The sequence below is a fragment of the Podarcis melisellensis genome, assembly GCF_964234715.1.
Source record: "Podarcis melisellensis genome assembly, chromosome: 14".
In the NCBI taxonomy this organism is placed as follows: Eukaryota; Metazoa; Chordata; class Lepidosauria; order Squamata; family Lacertidae; genus Podarcis; species Podarcis melisellensis.
The window spans coordinates 37,699,519-37,720,725 of NC_138546.1; the positions used below are offsets into that span (position 1 = coordinate 37,699,519).

General features: G+C 43.8%; 1 protein-coding gene across 2 annotated transcripts in view; it reads left to right on the top strand.

Moving 5' to 3' along the window:
* BNC1 (basonuclin zinc finger protein 1) overlaps positions 1-16,381 on the top strand; it is a 31,669-nt gene extending 15,288 nt beyond the window's left edge. For both annotated transcript variants that reach the window (XM_081888485.1, XM_081888484.1), the window contains exons 2-5: positions 5,602-5,704; positions 6,855-7,090; positions 9,992-11,898; positions 14,296-16,381. In XM_081888485.1, coding sequence (XP_081744611.1) covers positions 6,944-7,090; positions 9,992-11,898; positions 14,296-14,983 — 2,742 coding nt within the window. In that variant the 5' untranslated portion in view covers positions 5,602-5,704; positions 6,855-6,943 and the 3' untranslated portion in view covers positions 14,984-16,381. The remainder of the gene's footprint in view (positions 1-5,601; positions 5,705-6,854; positions 7,091-9,991; positions 11,899-14,295) is intronic.
* Positions 16,382-21,207: the final 4,826 nt, after the last annotated feature.

Consider the following 21,207-nt stretch of genomic DNA (forward strand, 5'->3'; position numbering starts at 1 on the left):
GGATACCTTTTGTATTTAGCATTCTTGCAATCCTATATAGAGGTTCGTGCCTGTAAGCAGACAGGGATACAGCTTAACCCAAGCCTAACAAATCAAACAAAAAGTGCAAGGAAGTGATGAAATTTGATGAATGGAGAAAGAAAGTAAAAGCCCATGAAATAAGTGAAGGTTATCTGAAAGAATATTAGATTGCATCTTGATGTATCTGTTTGGACAACTGCCTTCAAAAACCATCCCCCTTACAATTTTTGCTGGGACGCCTCTTTGCGGACTATCTCTATTTATGGAATGCTGATCTAACTCTGATCTTCTGGGGCTGTTGAACACACCGCAGTCTATGGAAAGTACGGCATCTTTCAGGAGTGCAGTGAGGTAATATAATTGAACTCCAGTTATAGTTGACATCTCGTGAAGTCAACGAGGCCTTGGCTCAACACAACATGCTTTCTCCCCCACCCCCCATCCCACTTAGATGAACCTTATAAAGAAAATTTATGACTTTCTGCGGCTCTATCAGAAGTATGCCAACTGCTGGGCTAACCGGCTATCTAAAGCAAAATGACTCTCAGAGCTCAGTTCTCAGTGTGTGTTGCGATGCATGTGTTGTAAATTCTCAGGAAACGGATTGCTTTTTCTCAGGTACATTTCTTAGTTTTTGCAATGTTCACTTATTGATTTACTTAACGTTTTTTAAATGAACGTTTTTTAAATGAACCACTCCTACGAAGTGTTCCTCCATCCATAACCTTTAAACTTTTTTGAGATTCACCTTTAATACCATTGCTGAAACCTGGAATCTACTTTTATTTTTCATATGAACCAACCCAGATCTTACACTCATCACCTGAGAACCTTCTTCATGTGTCTCTGGCAGCTGGCAACATAAGAATGGGCCTTTTCTGCAGTGGCTCCCCATTTGTGAAATACTCAGCTCAGGGAGGCTGGTCTAGCACCTTTCTTATATATCTTTAGGCACCAGACAAAAATGTTTCTCTATAACCAGGTCTATGGCTTTTCAAATGTGTTTGTGGGAAGAGGGTTATTGGTTTGTTTTTGTTTTATTTTGTATTCTCATTCCGTATTTTTCTGTTGCAAACCGCCTTGGGATCTTCAGATAAATGGCAAAATAATAATAATAATAATAATAATAATAATAATAATAATAATAATATACTTTTATATATACTGTCCAATGCTCTCCTTTCTCTAGAGTAACCAAAGGTTGTTGTTGATGATGTTGAAGATGGAAGCTCCTGCTTTCTTAAAGGGCTGGTACTTGTATCAATAAAAAAGCTACCAATCAATTTCTAAGAGGTATACTTTTCCTTTGATAGTGTACCCCATCTTGTGGAAGTGAGGGAAACCAGGCAAAGGGCCTTCTCGGTAGTGGTGCCCGCTCTGTGGAACGCCCTCCCATCAGATGTCAAGGAAATAAACAACTATCTGACTTTTAGAAGACATCTGAAAGCAGCCCTATTTAGGGAAGTTTTTAATGTTTGATCTTTTATCGTGTTTTTGGTATTCTGTTGGGAGCTGCCCAGAGTGGCTGGGGAGGCCCAGCCAGATGGGCGGGATATAAATAAATTATTATTATTATTATTATTATTATTATTACGCTTGCTTGCATTCCTTTTTCTGTGCAACTGTACACAAGGTACAGCGGGCTGCCATAAACAGGGAGTGGAGGTGTCAGTCACGGAGATTGCTTTTAAACACAAAGGAATTTTGTTGCTTTCTGCAAATGATCATTCCTCCGCTGTCCCAATATCCCGCCCCCCATTTTCCTTCTGTTTTACTATTAATTACCACAATGTGTACCTTTTTACTACTCGGTATGGGGGATGGGAAGGGTTTTTTTGGGGGGGGGGTCAGAACTCACCAGTTCCCAGTTCCGGTGCATCTCAGGTGAGCACCATTGCCATTCTAAGACAAAAACAGGAAGTGTTGATGGTGAATTCTGGCCCTTTTTTTCTTTTTTTCTTTTGAAAAATAGCAATGGGAAGAAACAGTGTGCATGAAGGCCTCTTTCAGGGGTAGGGTCAAATGTGGCCCTTCAACCTCTGTCTCTGGCCCTCAGGAAACACTTTTTTCCCTAACCAGCGTGGGCTGTATTTGTCTGTGTGAGAATGAGTGAGTGTCTGAGAATGGTAATGTAACTTATTCGGAATCATAACATTCCTATCAGCGATTGCTCACTGTAGATGCCAAGCTCACCTGCGACTTACTATCATCATCATTTATAATTTGTATACCGTCTTTCTATCTTACAATACTTAAGGCGGTTTACAAGCTGAAGAAACCAAAAATGTACACCTTATAACAATCTAATGCAATACAAAAATGTGGTAATAAAACAAAACTTTAAAATAAGCAACCTACACCAAAAAAGTAACATTCAACAATCATTGGAACAGTATAAAATAATAATGTCAACATATAAAAGTTAAAAAGAAATCCACTCAACAGTTACAATAAATAATTTCTAAACTATAGTCAATAAAACAACAGCAAGCCACAGTACATAAAATAATACAGTATAAATTGAGAAGCAGAGACTAGGGGGGGGGCAAGGCAGGTGGAAGGAGGCCTTGCCTGATGAAATCTCTATTAAATATGACACAACGCACTACTTGCAGAATGATGCCTGTAGTGACATCATCTAAAGATTTCCCCCCCTTTGGAGATACTCTTTTTTACCCATGCAAACTTACGCAGTTAAAACTCATATGACTGGTTGACCTAAATTTCTTTGCTTAAATTTCAGTCCTTGCAAAATGAGCTAGCGCAGTAGGGCGTGATGAGTTCTTCAGCTTTCAAATTCCCCAAAAGAGGGTTGCTAAAAAGTTGCAGCATGACCTGGGAATTCCAAAGACATTCTGGCTAAAATAATATAGTTTAGTTTTGCTTGGTAAGTAAAATGTGTGTACAGTTGCATGGAAATCATTAAAAACGGTTTCCAAGTACTTGCAGATTATTATCATCATCAATGATGATAATACGCAACATTTTCAGAAGGTAACATTAAAATTCTTTGGTTTTCTGAAAGCAGTTTATGTGCTTCTTCACCAAACATAGACTTACCAAGCCTAATAATAATAATAATAATAATAATAATAATAATAATAATAATAATTTTATATGTTGTCTGATGACAGTAATAATAGCAGATTTTAATTCCTCACACCCATACCTGGGGGGGTGGAGCAAAAATTAAGTTTCACCCTCTAAAATGACATGCCCTACCAGGGTTGGGGAACTCACAGCCTTTCAGATATTTCTGGAGTCCCATCAATCCCAGCCAGCATCCCAAGTCAGGGATGTTGGCAGCTGGAATCTAGCAACATCTGGAGGGCCACAGATTCCCATCCTGGAACTACAGGAAGAACTAGATTTTCAAAGGTAGCACTAAATAACACATCTTTTAAAAATGATCTGGGTTGCAATTGGTATCTATAGTTTCATAGTTAGGTAAAGGTAAAGGGACCCCTGACCATTAGGTCCAGTTGTGACCGACTCTGGGGTTGCGGCGCTCATCTCGCTTTATTGGCCAAGGGAGCCGGCATACAGCTTCTGGGTCATGTGGCCAGCATGACTAAGCCACTTCTGGCGAACCAGAGCAGTGCACGGAAATGCCGTTTACCTTCCTGCCGGAGCGGTACCTATTTATCTACTTGCACTTTTACGTGCTTTCGAACTGCTAGGTTGGCAGGAGCAGGGAGTGAGCAACGGAAGCTCACCCCGTTGCGGGGATTCGAACCGCTGACCTTCTGATCGGCAAGCCCTAGGCTCTGTAGTTTAACCCACAGCACCACCCGCATCCCTCGTTTCATAGTTAGAAGCATTTAAATACATGGTTTGGGGGGAAATCTTGCCCTTTGTTTTCTTATTGTTGGGTACAATCTCTCTAAGTTGAATCATTTTTTAAGTCCCATTTATTTATTGGCATGTAGCAAATGTGGGTCAAACTCCATGTGATGCTAAACCTATCTTTGAATTTTGTGACTGGGGTTCTCCTTCTCTCTCTCTCTCTCTTTTTAAGAAAACAGCAACCTAACAGCAGTGTTTCTCTTTTGAAAATGCTCCCCCAAAGCAGCTTTTTGGGATCTTTCAGCAGGAAGTGGATGCATAAGGAAAGGGTTAAACCCGCCCCCGCCCCTTGTGCTGCTGTGCTGATCTAGGTCACCCTCCCCATCCCTGTGGCTGCTTTTAGTTAAAGAGAGAGGGGTGGAAAGAAACACATTTAGCATAATTTGTCATTTGACCCTAAATATTAGACAGAGAAGGCTGAGCTAGGAGAATGGTTCTCTCTGATGTGCTAGCTTTCTGTGGGAATATATATATATATATATATATATATATATATATATATGGAATAACCTGCAGGGGAGAAATTGAGTTCAGTTTGCATTTAAAAGCAACCCCACCAAATTCATGCTTTCTGGAACAATATTCCAACTGAAACACAGCAATCTGTTGAAATTTGCACATTTCTGAAATTTGCAACCATTTGTTGTGTACAGAAATGGATGTGCTGGGGGAAGAGTGTGCATGAAAATCCATGTATTATTTTTAAAAATAGCACAGAGAAATGCAAAAAGGTGTGTACCTGGCAAAACTGCATACAAACATGTGTATATTATGAAAATTTGTACTAAAATGCTGACACATTTTCATGAGAACTTTAAAAAAAGAAAAAGAGGCACCCTCAAACAAACGAGGGAATGTGGAGCACTGAACCTAACACTGGAAAAATGACAAACTTTGAGAAACCATCCCTAGTCTGAAGTAGTACAGTCCATAAAAAAAGGTTGACCCACAGTGTAACTATTGCGTTCTATTAAAGGTAAAGGGACACCTGACCATTTAGGTCCAGTCGTGGCTGACTCTGGGGTTGCGGCGCTCATCTCACTTTACTGGCTGAGGGAGCCGGCGTACAGCTTCCGGGTCATGTGGCCAGCAGGACTAAGCTACTTCTGGCAAACCAGAGCAGCGCACGGAAACGCTGTTTACCTTCCCGCTGGAGCGATACCTATTTATCTACTTGCACTTTGACCTGCTTTCGAACTGCTAGGTTGGCAGGAGCAGGGACCGAGCAATGGGAGCTCATCCCATCGTGGGGATTTGAACCGCTGACCTTCTGATCGGCAAGTCCTAGGCTCTGTGGTTTAACCCACAGCACCACCCGCCTCCCTTATTGTGTTCTATTAGGCTTGCTATATTTCAACAAGTGAAAATTCAGTCACAAAAGTTGTGAAGCTTTTTTGGGGGTTGTTCAGCTTCCCCCCCCCAAAAAAAACCTCCCTCTCCCCCCCAATGATGTTTTGGAGCTCTTTTTTAGGAATTTTGGTACAAAAAACCGCCTCTTTACGGACATTTAAACCAGCTTTTGAAAATTCTACCTGGACACTATTTTTTACAAACGAATCCCAGCTACGTCTAGTTAATTCCGGATATATGGCAGCCCTATCTATGCATATTCATAATTCTTCATTTTGTACATATTTGCATATGCTTGTTCCATTCCCTTTCCCCTTTCCTCTCTCCAGCGTGTTGCACATGTTACTCACCCCTTAACCTTTTAATCTGCTTCTGCTCTTTCAGGCCATCTGTTGCACTCTGGTAAGCTGCAGCTGCCAGTGCTTCAAACCTGGGAAAATAAACCAGCGACAATGTGACCAGTGTCGGCATGGATGGGTAGCACATGGTAATAAACCTCAAAGAATTTTAAAATAAAATAAAAAATGCATGCCTTGCCAAGTAGCCACCAGCTGTCTTAAGTACAGTTTTCAGTTTATTAAAGGAGACATTGCAAAGTCACTAATAACAAAACTCAGAAATTGTTTATAATAATTGTCTATAGAGTCATACTCAGCTCAGCTTTGGGATAGTAAAGCACTTCTTTGGTGCAATCCATAACTAGTATGAATTGCTACGTAACTAATAGCAATTTGCTTTACAAGAGGATTACATAATTCTGAATGTTCAGAACACGATTTAGGCTAAACTGGGGACAGTTTACAGGGAACCAGGCAGAGGGCCTTCTTGGTATTGGCACCCACCCTTTGGAATGCCCTCCCATCATATGTCAAGGAGATAAGCAACTATACAACCTTTGGAAGACACCTGAAGGCAGCTCTGAATAGGGCAGTTTTTGATGTTTAATATTTTAGTATGTTTTTTTGTATGTGATGCCCCAGAGTGGCCGGGGCAACCCAGTCGAATGGGCAGGGTAAAAATATGGTGATGATTATTACAGTCAACATGGTGCCTTCCAGGTGGAAAAACGGGGCAATCCCTAGCCTAGCCAACCTAGCAAAGGGATCATGCGCCAAACCAGAAATTTGCACCCCACCCCTCCCCAAGCTTAAATAATTGGAAAATACTGTTCTGGCAGATGATGCTGTGAAACCAGAACTAGAGCTGTATTCCCGTCTCTCTCACACATTGAACGTAGCTGGGAGGGGAGGGTGGTGGAAAGCATTCCCGCTTTGCATTACATAGGTTCCAAGTTCAAACCCCTAGTACAGTGGTACCTCGGGTTACATGCGCTTCAGGTTACATGCGCTTCGGGTTACAGACTCCGCTAACCCAGAAATAGTGCTTCAGGTTAAGAACTTTGCTTCAGGATGAGAAGAGAAATCGGGCTCCTGCGGCGCGGCAGCAGCAGGAGGCCCCATTAGCTAAAGTGGTGCTTCAGGTTAAGAGCAGTTTCAGGTTAAGAACAGACCTCCGGAATGAATTAAGTACTTAACCCGAGGTACCACTGTACCCCAATGGTGTTCTTTTTGTCTAATTGTTTCATACCCATTTATGCATAAGTAGTCACTCGCCTTTTGTTTTCCTTTTCTTTTCAGCCTTAAGTAAGCTAAGGATCCCTAACCTCTACCCAACAAGCCAAGTGGAAATAGTCCAGTCTAATGTGGTCTTTGATATAAGCAGCCTCATGCTGTATGGAACTCAGGCAGTTCCTGTCCGTCTCAAAATTCTCTTAGATCGGCTTTTCAGTGTCCTGAAGCAAGAAGAAGTCATTCATATCCTCCATGCTCTGGACTGGACACTTCAAGACTACATACGTGGATATGTCTTACAGGTACATGTCTAGGTCTTCGCTCCCTCTAGGAGGGTGACAAGAGAATCGGGGCCGAAATGAGGCCGAGAAACCAGTGGTCTGCGTGTTTGTGGGCACCCCAACATCTGGAGAAGTACAAATAAATTTTAAGAAAAGCTTTCTGCAAGCTTTGTTTCCTGAGGAGTTTGAATGTTTGTGAACGTTCCGTTGGCATCCCAGCAGCTCTGCATCAGAACTTGAAGCTGCACTAGCACCCTTATAACGCAGACATTCAGCATCAATTTATCCATTTCAGTTGTGCCATTTTGAACTTTTCCAGCATCATCAGTACCGTTACACCGGGGCAGAAGTTAGCTCCTTATGTTTACACAAATACTGCTTCTCTGTTGGTATTCTTGTTTCAATGTAAAGTAGCATTATGATTTATGTTATGGCACGAATAAATATTTCATGGCACTTGATAATTTTGCTTTTTAGTGTTAGGATTAAAAAATATGGGCTCAATTACCTTGAACCTTTTTTGCATGAAAAATTGATGATGATACATTCTTCATCATCTTAGAGAAGTCTTGTGTGCCCAGTGAAAACCCTCAGTAGGCCATCAAATACATGTTCTGTGATAAAATATTTATTACAGATATTGGGAAAAGTTAGGTATGGCTGGAGTTTGAAAGAACTTGCAACACTCTAGTGTAATTACAGCTGTGCTCTGTAAACACTGGTGAAGGATCGATGCAGGTTCATTTGTTCTCTGATCTTAGTAGCTTGGAAGATTATTAAACTTGCAGTGGAAGAATACTTGACTTAAATGTGGAGCTAAATCTTCTTCTGATTGCTCCATCTCTCTCTCTCTCCATTTGTACATGCTGTTTCGCCGGTACGCGTCTTAATTTTTTTCTGGGGAGATTGCAAAATACTTTCTAATCATCGGTGCTGTGTTAGAAAGAACAAATGTTGGGGTGATTGAAATCCAAGAATAATATATATCACAGAATTGCCCAAACAAGCTGGCCTCAACCTTAGCCAATTGTGTGGATTTGGCTAGACAAAGAAGACTAACCTCTCAGAAAACTGCCTGGAATAGTGATGGGCAGCTGTAGATTCCTGAGCAGGATCCTGACCTGCTCACCCTCCCCACCCTGCACTTCCAACTCTGGCCATCACTTGGTCACTTTATAGGAAGGGCTATAACTCAATGTTAGAGCATCTACTTTGCACGCAGGTGGTTCGGATTCAGGTTCATTTCCGGGTATCTCCATGTAGGAGTGGGATAGACCCCTGCCTGAAACCCTGTAGGGTCATTGTCAGTCACTGTGGACAATACTAAGCTAGATGAGCCTAATGCTAACCCTAAGACACAACCCTCACCTTGTGTCTATTTAGTCTGAGCTGCCCCCTACCCCCCCAAAAAAGACAGTATAAATCAGCAATGCCACCGAGGCTACCTTTGAAGGTCACCTGGAAACTACAACTAACCCAGAATGCAGCAGCTAGACTGGTGACTGGGAGCGGCCGCCAAGACCATATAACACCAGTCCTGAAAGACCTACATTGGCTCCCAGTACATTTCTGAGCACAATTCAAGGTGTTGGTGCTGAGCTTTAAAGCCCTAAATGGCCTCGGCCCATTATGCCTGAAGAAGTGTATCCACCCCCATCGTTCAGCTCTGACACTGAGGTCCAGTGCCAAGGGCCTTCTGGCGGTTCCCTCCCTGCGAGAAGTGAGGTTACAGGGAACCAGGCAGAAGGCCTTCTCGGTAGTGGTGCCCGCCCGGTGGAACACCCTCCCTTCAGATGTCAAGGAAATAAACAACTATCTGACTTTTAGAAGACATCTGAAGGCAGCCCTGTTTAGGGAAGTTTTTAATGTTTAATGTTTTATTTATACCCAGCCAGATGGGCGGGGTATAAATAAATAAATTTATTATTATTATTATTATTACTACTACTACTACTACAGTGGTACCTCTGGATGCGAACGGGATCCATTCCGGAACCCCGTTCGCACCCTGAAGTGAACGCAACCCGCGTCTGCGCATGCACGGGTCGCAATTTGCCGCTTCCGCGCATGCACATGACATCATTTTTAGCGTCTGCGCATGCGCGAGTGGCAAAACCTGGAAGTAACACACTCTGCTACTTCCGGGTCGCTGCGGAGCGCAACCCGAAAATGCTTAACCTGAAGCTACTTCAACTCGAGGTATGACTGTATTATTATTATTATTGCCATCCTGACCCCAAATATAGCCCTTCCAAACTCCCATTGAAGCAAGGGACAAGGCAAACACAGTTCCCCTAGCCTGCTCCCTCTGTGGTTATCATGGTGCATGGAGCATCTTTCACCTGTTCTGGCAAGCAGGATGCCAGGTGTGTTGCACTGCAAGTGAGTGCGTGGGACGAGTGACAGGACATCAGAAGGAGTGGGTGAGTGGAGCATGTCTGTCTTGTCTCCTTTTTTACTGGGAGGTGGAGAAGGCCATGCAGAGTAGCAACTTTAGCACACAGGAACATAGGGAGCTGATTCAGAACGTTGGTCTGTCTAGTTCAATATTGTCTACACTGACTGGCAGCAGCTCTTGAGGGCTTCAGGCATGGGTCTTTTCTGGCCACACTTGGGGACACTGGGGATTGAACCTGGGACTTGAATCTGAATGCAAAGCAGATTATCTGCCACTGAGCTATGGCCCTTCCGCTTTGCAAGTTAAGCATAAGCATCTCGAGAAGAGGTAGGCAATGTTGTGCTTTCAAATACTGTTGGGTTACAACCTTCATCAGCTCCAGCCAGTATGACCAATGGTCAAGGATTATGAGAGTTACAGTCCAACAATATCTATGTTAGCTGCCCCTGCACTGAAGCGTCCGTATGAATTTGATGTTGGTGTGTTCCTCTTTTACATACAGTGTTGTCTGTTGTCTTTTTAAGGATGCTGCAGGAAAGGTCCTGGACCACTGGAGTATCATGACCAGTGAAGAAGAACTGGCTACTTTGCAGCAATTTCTGCGCTTTGGCGAGACCAAGTCCATTGTGGAGTTAATGGCGATTCAGGAGAAAGAAGGGCAGTCCATCGTCATCCCCACAACCACAGCCAATATGGATATTAGGGCATTCATCGAAAGCTGTAGTCAGAGGAGTGCAAGCCTCCCGGCTTCCTTGGACAAAATGAACTCTGTCAACATCCACCACTTTGAGAACGTTGTCAACAACATGGCCTTCATGTTGCCCTTTCAGTTTTTCAGTCCTGTTCCTCCGCCCCTCATAGGTTCACCCCCTGAGAGGCTTTTGATGGAGCAAAGTCAGGACTGCAGCAATGAACTCAAGCAAGATGTTCCTATGCAGTTTGCGGAAAACAGCTTCCTAACTTCCGAGTCTTCATTTCAAGGTGAAAAGGAGGTGGCCTCGACCAGCCCAGATATTGCTTTGAAGGACGACACTTCTCCAAGCGATTTAAGTTCACCCGGCAGCATCACAAAGCCTGAAATGAGCCAGCTCTCTCCAGAAAGTAAAATAAAATCTGTCGATAAAAACGGCTTCGCAACAAGGAGAGGGCGTGTTTTTTGTACAGCGTGTGAAAAGACCTTTTACGACAAAGGGACTCTGAAGATCCACTACAATGCTGTCCACCTGAAGATCAAACATAAATGTACCATTGAAGGATGCAACATGGTCTTTAGCTCCCTCCGGAGCCGAAATCGACACAGTGCCAACCCCAACCCTAGGCTTCACATGCCCATGAACAGGAACAACCGGGATAAAGATCTGAGAAACGGGTTGGCCATCACCGGACTGGAAGAGAACAAACGGACAGACTTTAACATTTTGCCTCCCGACAGTAGATCTGTTTCCAGCTACGGAAGCTCTTGCAGCGATTCAAAGACACAGCCAGGTTTTCACAGTCCTGGCCAAAATGGCATTCTCTTTCCAAACTTGAGGACCGTGCAGCCAGTTCTGCCATTCTATCGCAGTCCGGTCACACCGGCTGAACTTGCAAATACTCCCGGCATCCTTCCTTCCCTACCTCTGGTTTCCTCGTCAGTCCCTGAGCCGCTGGTTTCTAACGAATCGCCCTTTGACGCGCTGCCCAAGAAAAAATCCCGCAAGTCTAGCATGCCCATCAAGATAGAGACAGAAGCCGTTGATACCCCTAGCACAACTCACGAAGTTGCCAGCTCGGAAGACGACATGCCTCCGCGGCCGGTAAGTGACGGGCCTGTTGAGATGGGCGGTTCTAGGATAGAAAAAAACCCAAACCACTCAATGGAAAAGAAGTCCCATTCAGGTACATCGCAGAAATCCATTTCTGAAGATGGAGGGCCGACATATTTTAAATCTATTGAGCCAAATAGCACATGCGCCAACGCGGACGAGTTGCATCGGCCTGAGAAAACAGCTAAGCCCGAACAAGGCAAATTGTTAAAGGTAGTTTCTTGTGAAAATGCCTGCAAAGATTCAAACCAGCAGCGTGATGAGATCAAAGCAGTGACAGAACCCCATGGCTATCTTAAAGAGCAACTGAATTACAGGATCCCAATGAACGACTGCGCTGAATTGCAACACCACTTGCTGAGTAGGGGGGCGTTCGGCACACTGTCCGGTAGGAGTGTAGGCGTTCCTGGTTTCGAAGCTTTTAAAGATATAGATCGTGTCGGTCAACATGCGCCGCTAGGGCTTCAGAGGGAAGACAGCCGTTTCCATTGTGACATCTGTAAGAAGACCTTTAAAAACCCCTACAGTGTGAAAATGCATTTTAAAAACGTACACCTAAAAGAAATGCATATTTGCACCGTGGAGGGTTGCAATGCTGCCTTTCCTTCTCGTAGAAGTCGAGACAGGTAAGAAAACAATGCACATAATTGCTCTATTTTTTTCTTATTAAAAAAAATAAAATAGTCATACAATGGAGCCTAGTCGGAAATGCAAATAAGTTTTGAAGCATGTTTTTGTGGTGTGCCCCCTCACCCCATGTATCTTCCTCATGCATGTTCCATACCTTATTGGAGCACTGAAAATCCATGGGACAAAAGCTTGCTTTTCCCCCGGGACAAGAAGGCATGGAATCAGTGGTTCCCAACCTTTTTTTGGCCATGCCCCACCTAAGCATCTCTAAAATCCTGATGCCCCACCCCGTGACATTTAATTCTTTTTTTTTTTCAAAAATGAACTCCTGTTCTAGTGGAGGAAGCCTAAAAGGCCATTCACTGTTAATAAGTCATTCTCGAATTGCCCCCCCTTAAAAATCAACTTGCCCCCCTGTGGGGCGTGTGCCCCACATTGGGAACCACAGCATTAAATGAAACCCTGGAAATCTCATTGCTAGTAGATAACAATGGTTGAAAATAATTTTATTTGTGGGTTGTCGTTTTTAGAGATGCAAGTTTTTGCACAGGCAGGATAACAAGGTCTTGCATTTAACTTGCCTTTTCAGATGTTTCCCTAAATTTTTAAAGCAAAATCTACAGTGGTATCTATCTATCATCTATCTATCTATCATCTATCTATCTATCATCTATCTATGGAAAGCCCACAAACAGGATCTGAGCGAATCGGCACCCTCCCCTGCTGCCGTTTCCAGCAATTGGTGTTCAGAAGCACACCACTTCCAACTGAATTCCAGAAATTCGATTTGTCCCTCTGGCTGGGAATGATGGGTGCTGAGAGTCAAACAGCATCTGGAGAGCCACACGTTCCCCGTCTGCTCTTTCCAGTACCGAAACCAGTCCTTTCAGGGAGCAGGTTCCAATTTGATCCCATTGCCAGCTGGGAAGTAGCTAACAGACAGGAAGAATTGTTGTGGACTATTTAAGGTCTGAGATTGCAGTCAGATAAGACTGTTCCTGTTCAGAAGCTGCTGGCCCCAAATAGTGCTGCCTCCTGCTTCCACTTCCCCCCTTCTCCACTAGCAGTATGGGACATGGGTGGTGCTGTGGTCTAAACCACTGAGCCTCTTCGGCTTGCTGATCAGAAGGTTGGCAGTTCGAATCCACGTGACGGAGTGAGCTCCCATTGCTCTGTTCCAGCTCCTGCCAATCTAGCAGTTCAAATGCAAACCAGTGCAAGTAAATATATAGGCACCACTGTGGCGGGAAAGTAAACGGCGTTTCCGTGCGCTCTGGCTTCCATCACAGTGTCCTGTTGCACCAGAAGCGGTTTAGTCCTGCTGGCCACATGACCCAGAAAGCTGTCTGTGGACAAACGCCAGCTCCCTCGGCCTGAAAGTGAGATGAGCACCACAACCCTATAGTTGCCTTTGACTGGACTTAACCATCCAGGGGTCCTTTACATTTACCTTTTACTAGCAGTATGTAGTGGCCACATTTGCCTTCCTGTGGAGACAGAACTAAGAAGAAGATGCAACAGGGCTGCTCTGCCTGGCTCACTGCCCTCGCCAGACCTCAGAACTAGCTGCTGCATCTGGCTGCTCATCTTGAAAAACGTGACTAGCTATTCTGTACTGGGAGAAAATGTGTTGTCTTACTTAAGGCTATGGCACCATTTGTTCATGGATATTAGGTATGGGGAACCTTTGTTTCTCCAAATGTCACGGAACTGCAACTCCCATTATCCCTGCCCATTGGCTATGCTTGCTAGGGCTGATGGGAGTTGTAGTGAGTGACATCTAGAAGACCAAAAGTTCTCCACCACCTGATGTATCTTGTCCTTTTTAAATTTTTCCTGCTGTGGCTGTCTTGATCATCCTTAGCTGTTTATGGTACGGAGATCATACAAACTAGACTGGATTTAAGATGGTTTTAAAAAAAATAATTTTATTTATTTCCTGTATTCTGTTCTTCATCTGAAGGGCTCAGGTCAGAAATGCATAAAATTAAAACCAATCATATTAAGAGAGGCCAACATAAGTTCCATGCAAATGAAATAGCAGCAACAGAAAAAATCCAGTCCTCACCTCACCCTTCCCACAAGCCTGAACAAAGAGAAATGACTGCAGTGCCATGATGAGACACTCAGAGGGCAGGTCATCCTAGAGTCATAGCCATCAATATATTACATGCTCTTAGTTGCCCATTTAGTACCCTATCTCCTCACTATTCTCTATCTCTAGTCTCTATCTCCTCACTATTGTTACATTGCTGTTACAGCATTCATCACTTGGGTGAGGGGTGGTATCCACACTGGGACAATGCTCACATTAAGAGTTTGTGCTCAAGTGTTGACTGTTGAGTTGCTTCTCCTCCTTGATTGTAACAGCATCCCTGATCTTCTTTCTCCAGACATAGCTCCAACATAAACCTTCACCATAAGCTTTTGACCAAAGATCCCTTGGAAATCAAGAACCACCATTTCAATGCAACGTACCTCTTGAAGGATATGGCGAAAGAGATTTGTCCGGATGACTCTTTGATAGGACACGTTGGGCAGCAAACTTCGGTCATCTTCAAAGGGATGAACAGGACTGGCAGCCTGGTTTTTCCAATGAGCAAGATGGCAGAGGCCTGCCCCGAGAGCTACCAGTATGACCTGGTAAACGATGGGGCCGTTCTGGATTTAAGCACGACGTCCAGCATCAAGTCGGAGGGCAGTGCTCATTCCTCTTGGGATTCTGACGGAGACAATGAAGAAGGTCCTGGGGTTTTGGAGGACAGTGACGAAAGCTGTGAAAGTCCACCTTTGATCCCGAATGAAGACCTCTACCAAGACTGTTCTCTGATGGAGAAGACTAATGAGAGTTTCTCAAGCATACCTTCCAGTTTGCCAATAACCTGCCACATATGCCAAAAAAGCTACAGTAATAAAGGAACTTTCAGGGCCCATTACAAAACAGTCCATCTCCGCCAGCTCCACCAATGCAAAGTCCCAGGTTGCAATACAATGTTTTCTTCTGTGCGCAGCAGAAACCGACACAGTCAAAACCCCAATTTACACAAGAGCTTGATCAGGTCAACAGGTAGCCCCCAGTAACATCTCGCTGTTGGGTAGCAGCTTCTGTTTGGTTAAGAGTCATCATTTCAACTTTAAAAAGAAAAGTGTAAGAGTGAGGTTTCCCTTTGTTTTGTTTTCTTACAGGGTGCTTTCTTCCACAGTGCACACTGAAAACACAGGGCCACGTTCTGCTTCCGTTTACACAGTATGTGTTTTCACTGAGCAAAATAGGGCACACCGACAACACTAGCCTGAGTTTTTCACTTAGATGTAGATACACACTTAAAAAAGAGAGAGGGTCAAGAGACATAATAAAGGTACTCTTGATGGTTTGCAATATGTGACACAGTGAAGACACTATTCCAATGTTTCGTTTACATGATCAATGTGGAGGGATGGGTGGGAACTGCTGGGTGAGCCCATTGGTTGAACTGGAGGGTTTTTAACGCTGTCGTTTCTATCCTGAGATCAAGGATCGGGAACCTGTGGCCCTCCAGATGCTGTTAAACTCCAACTCCCATAATTCCCTGAGGCTGATGGCAGTTTGGAGTGCCACAACATCTTGAGAGAGATACAGGTTCCCCACTTAGCCCATGCCATAATGCCATGATGGGGCTTTTTCCACACCTCTGTCTAACATTGTAGCGTGAAGGCTGGGCTACACATTACAAAAGAAAACACAAAGCTGTTTTTGAAAATGGGAGCGCCATGTCCAGTTTTCCCTTTCTCTCCCCAATGAGTAATAAAAAAAATTATCCCAGGGATGGTGAACCTTTGATGCTCAAGATGTGGTTAGACTGCAACTTGCATCATACCAGGCCATTGGTCATGCTGGTAGGACTGATGGGAGTTGGAGTCCACAACATCTGGAAGTCCACGTGTTCCTCTCTTTATCCATGTCATAATGTCATTCTGTTGCATTTTCAACACCTCTTCCCAGTGGCAACCAGGGGGATATGGAGGGGAAACTAAATGCACGGACGTCATTTTCAGCAACAGCGCCATGCTTGTTTAACACGCACCTCTGCTCCGAGGCTGACTTTGCAGTATTAAATAAATGTGGTGTTTCCCATGTAATTTATTATTGAATGCCAGAAACTAAAATAGAGGTTTTAGGGAAATGTAGCATATGATTCTGGAGTTTTTTATTTCAGGAGCTATTTTACTTGAAGACGTATTGTAGGGTTTTCTTCCACTGTGGGTTGTCCATTATTTTTACAACATTTGAAGAAAGGAAAAGAACAAAAGGTCCCAGTTCTAGAAAAGACATGTAAAATTCTTGTCTAAATGAATAATGAGGCTGGCTCCAAGATGGATCTGTAAACTTCCAGACGCCAGAAGCCACTCAGCAGTTCATGGGTCTGTCTTGGAACCTGCTTCTGAGCTACTCCGTGTCTGGGGATACACACACACACACACACACACACACACACACACGAGGACCAGCCTTGAGAAAAGAACAGAATATTCCCTCTTTGATTATTATTTTTTTTTTAAAAGACTCTTGGTTAACTTTGGGAGCCGCTGAAATGCATCAGTTTGTACAGCCTAACGTGTCATAACATGCTTCCAAAGATTTCTGAACCACATACAGGACATTTTATAAATGCAGTGTGTATTTTTATTGCACTTTTTGATGGCTACATTGGGTATTCGGGAGGGGGGGTGTTACTCAGCACTGTCCAGAATTTTACAGGAAACAGCATGAGATTGGGGAAACTAAGTCATTATGTTTTGTTGATGTTGTTGTTTGCCACCAAGGGGAGAATGCTGGTCTTTGTTGCAACATAAAGAAGAGTAATCCATTTAGCTTTGTTGACACTCTCTTTTATATTAAAGCATTGCTTAGTATAAATATAATAACTTTGTTCAATATCCTTGTCACTGTACGTACCAGTATTCTGCATTATGTTCATTCTGCATTATGTTCTGTGCACTTAATTTGATTGGTCTTACGTTGTATTTAAAAAAAACACCACTTTTAAAATATTTAAGTTGTAATCATGTCATAGCATTGCTGTGTTTGTGTACATGGTGTGGTAATGTCTTTGATGAAATCATTTTGAATAGCTTAGGGGGGTAATACTTATTTTTATTGACTAAGCCTTTCAAATTATTTTCCCCCATTCAATCCAATTTTGATCTGTTGTGGTACCCAGGCATGACACTGACTGCACATTTTGTACATACGATGCCAAAGTGTTTTAAGAGTGTTTTGTGGTTTCTACGATGTTCCTCTCCCCCTGGAGTTTGCAGTTTAGCTAAATTTTAGTCTTGATGCTTTATTGGCTAGCTGGTGACTGAAAACTTGAGACTGAAATCTTGGGCTTAGTATGTGGGGTGAATAGGAAAAACTGTCCATGGGTCTCAAGGTTTAATTTATTCTACACAAAAAAGTTTGTAGCACAATTTCATATCACAGAGTAGATTGGTGATATGTGTTGCTCTGATGTGCCACATTTGATGGACACAGTTTGATGTGCTGGAATTCAGGCTGACATCACTCCAGGTTCAGTTTTTATACACAGTAAACTAGTTTTGGGATTTACAGCTGATGCGGATCTTCAACTGATTTAAAACGGAGGATTCTAGCTATGCATAGCCATCAGAATTCTCAATTTCCCATGTCAAAGTGCTGGCTGGCGGTTTCAGATATATATGGGACCATTCAGATAACCAGCTGCCGCTTCTTCAAGAGAACTTGGGTTGATTCTTATCTGGATTCCAACTTTGCAAAATGGGTTCGTGCACTGATTTCTCAAGAGCAAAATAGAGAGAGAAGGAGAGAGGGAGCGGAGGGTTGTTTGTGCAGCTGGCACAATACCCTTGGATGTGGGTATGGGTGTGTTGGGTGTGTTAGCAGTGAGTTTTTGCAGCAACATGAATACTTACATAAGGGATTGCAGGGAATAAACCACGGCATGGTGGCAAAGCAGAGGGAAATAGAAGGTTGTGAAAGTAGCTTACCATTAGATTTACTAAGGTTGAGACTTCCCAAATAAACGCAACTCTATTAAACAAAACAGAAAACGGAGTTAATGCTGTGTGTTTAGACCCCCTACAAGAATTCCAAACCCACTGTGTGAAGTTAGAAAGATGGGGAAACAACCATTTTTTAACTTTTCAGCATGGTCCAATCTGATGTGGTGGCGCAGCTAGAGTAGACAATTGATCAGCCTGACACTGGAGCTGTTTCCAAATGCTCTGGGACATGCCCAGATGATTGATCAGCCACAACAGGCTAAAAGCTCACCCACGGAGCGTTTTCTTGTGTTTCTGGTTTGGCTTCACGGTGCAGCATTTGGGTATAAAGGAAGCATCTCGAGGGACAGCAGGTACCAGTAGATCAAGATACATTTCTATGAATGAGCCCTGGATGGAGTGGCCACTTTGAGGGTCCTGCAAACAGTATTCCCATGTGTTAGTTTCAAAGCAGGCCTGTTGGGCAGCCTACCAGAGACTCTGTAAACCTATCTTGTGGTTTTAGACTCTGTAAACCTATCTTGCTGTCTTTAAGCACTGAACCAGCTTAAGAGCTCCCCGTCCTTTGGAGGACCTACATTTTTTTGGTCCCCAGATGTGAACTTGCTGGGCTGAGTCTGGGAAGGCACAGTTTTGATTTCCCACAAAGCCTGAGAGTGACATGACTGGTGCCAGGTGAGCAGGTGGATCAAGCAGCCACAGCATGGGCCCTCCTGACATTTGGTCACTGGCAGCTGCCTGATGATCCCAGGTGTTAATGCCAATCCTGGCCTATAAACACCTGGCAAAGCTGGTGGACTGCATTCAGCTTAGTGGGTGACCCAGGAAGCTGAATGTGCCCAGTTTTTGCTAGGAGGTTCAGGATTAGCACCTTGTGTGTGTGTGTGTGTGTGTGTGTGAGAGAGAGAGAGAGAGAGAGAGAGAGAGAGAGAGAGAGAGAGAGAGAGAGAAGTGCTTTAGCATATACTCAGCGCTGCCACATCCACAGCTATAAACATCTCATGAGCAGTTTGACGGAATGGTAGAGAGAGCAAATGGAAATGAGTGCATTTTCTTTAGTGCTATGCCATGTTTTCTGCTAGATGGATGCAATAATGAAACTATTGCCCAGAGAACATTTGTGTCCGATGCTATTTGCAGCAGAAATAAGACTACTTTTGCAATGTTAGTCCTACTCAGTGTAGACCCATTGGGGTTAATAGGCATTACTAATGTAGGTTTGGTAATGGATCTGTTCTGAATAGGACATAGTTGAACACCACCCTTGGTCACTACAAGGTGGTCAAAACCAACAGGCTTCAGCCTTGATGCGGCTAGGTTGTGTCACCCTACTGAAGTCAGTATAACCGGGCTCAGGGTTGACACCCATTAACAATATTTCCATTTATTTCAAGCTCTATTTTGTTGTCATTGCTGTATAAATGTGCTTGCTTAATCTTAATAAGATTTGGGGTTTTGTTTTTGTTTTTATATAAAAAATGAAAGAAGCCTTTGTCGTAAATGAAAGTTGTAACGCCCAATTCTTTAGATTTGTTTTTTCACTGTTCCCCTGAAAGTAATGCCATTTTGTATTTTCTTCAGAATTTTCTATGTGTTAATAAAAAATATACAATAATTTTCTTCTGAGTGCATCCAGGCAAAAGTCCCCTGAGGAATCGGTTTCTAGAATTAGCACTCTGGATATGTGATGCTGTTAGCTTTCAAGCCTAAGAGGTTGCATGGCACCAGCTGGAGAAGGTCAAAGGTCACCCTAATCACAATATTTGACTGCCAACATCAGCCAGCCAGATGTTCCCCAAAGCTCACAACTGGGGCAGTGTTTGCTACATAAAGACATAGTGCCTCTTGACATGAAAGGTCTATTGAACTACACTGGCCAATAAGCCATTGATGGGTATCGCCACCAAAATGTTGCCATATATATATCACACTTGTAACCTTAGTGGGCATCGCCAACTTTTGAGATCAAGAATTCTAGAAGTTGCCTAGATTACAGTGTGGTAGAATCATGATCCCAGAATAAAGCAGTAACTCAGTCAGAGACTTGAAGGCCAGTGGTGACAACAGAGATGTTTCTGGGCCTGAGCATCACTATTGATCCCCCGCAGGGTTTCCCAAACTTGGGTCTCCATCTGTTTTTGGACTACAGCTCCCATCATCCCTGACCACTGGTCCTGCAAGCAAGGGATGATGGTCATTGTAGTTCAAAAACAGTTGGAGACCCAAGTTTGGGACGTCGTTATCCATAGATTCCCTGAGCCCAAGATACCAAGGCTGGACTGCAGTGTTTGGTTTGGATATGGGAATCTTAGATTTATGTCTTCTCTCAGGCTCAATCTGCACCATACATTTAAAGTCCTGTTGTACCACTTCAACAGTCATGGCTTCCCCAAAAGAGTCCTGGGAGCTATAGTTCATTAAAGCTGCTAAGAGTTGTTAGGAGATCTTGGATTTTCCTCCTGGAGCTGCAGTTCCTAGTGATGAGGGACACAGGTGGCGCTGTGGTCTAAACCACTGAGCCTCTTGGGCTTGCCGATCGGAACGTTGGCCGTTTGAATCCCCACAACGGAGTGAGCTCCCATTGCTCTGTCCCAGCTCCTGCCAACCTAGCAGTTCGAAAGCACACCAGTGCGAGTAGATAAATAGGTACCGCTGTGGCGGGAAGGTAAACGGTGTTTCTGTGTGCTCTGACTTCCATCATGGTGTCACGTTTTGCCAGAAGCGGTTTATTCCTGCTGGCCACATGACCTGGAAAGCTTTCTGCGGACAAACGCCGGCTTCCTTGGCCTGAGGCGGGATGAGCGCCGCACCCCATAGTCACCTTTGACTGGACTCAACCGTCCGGGGATCATTTACCTTTACCTTACCCTAGAGTGGTTTTGACAGTCAACCCCTCTTGCCAGGGAACTCTGGGAACTGTAGTTCTGTGAGGGGAATAGGGGCCTCTTAGCCACTCTCAGCACTCTTGTGGATAGAGTTTAATAAAATTATTCAAGCTTTTGTTGCTTCTGCTGCAGCAGACTAATGCACCTCTAACCTCTGTAATTTAATAGCTGCTTCTCCTTCCAATCTTCCAAGCAGTTGTCTGTTTGCTTATTTCTTTTACATAACCCCACACTCCCTAGCAATCATAATAGCTAACCCACAGGTATTTCACACATGGAAGTGAGAGGCTTAACTGCTGCACAAAGAGAAGGGCCGCCCTGGTTTCTGCCTCCACATCAAAGGAAGAATCCCAAGGCAGACAGATAAAAGAGTTTAGCTCAAGATATGAAATGTCT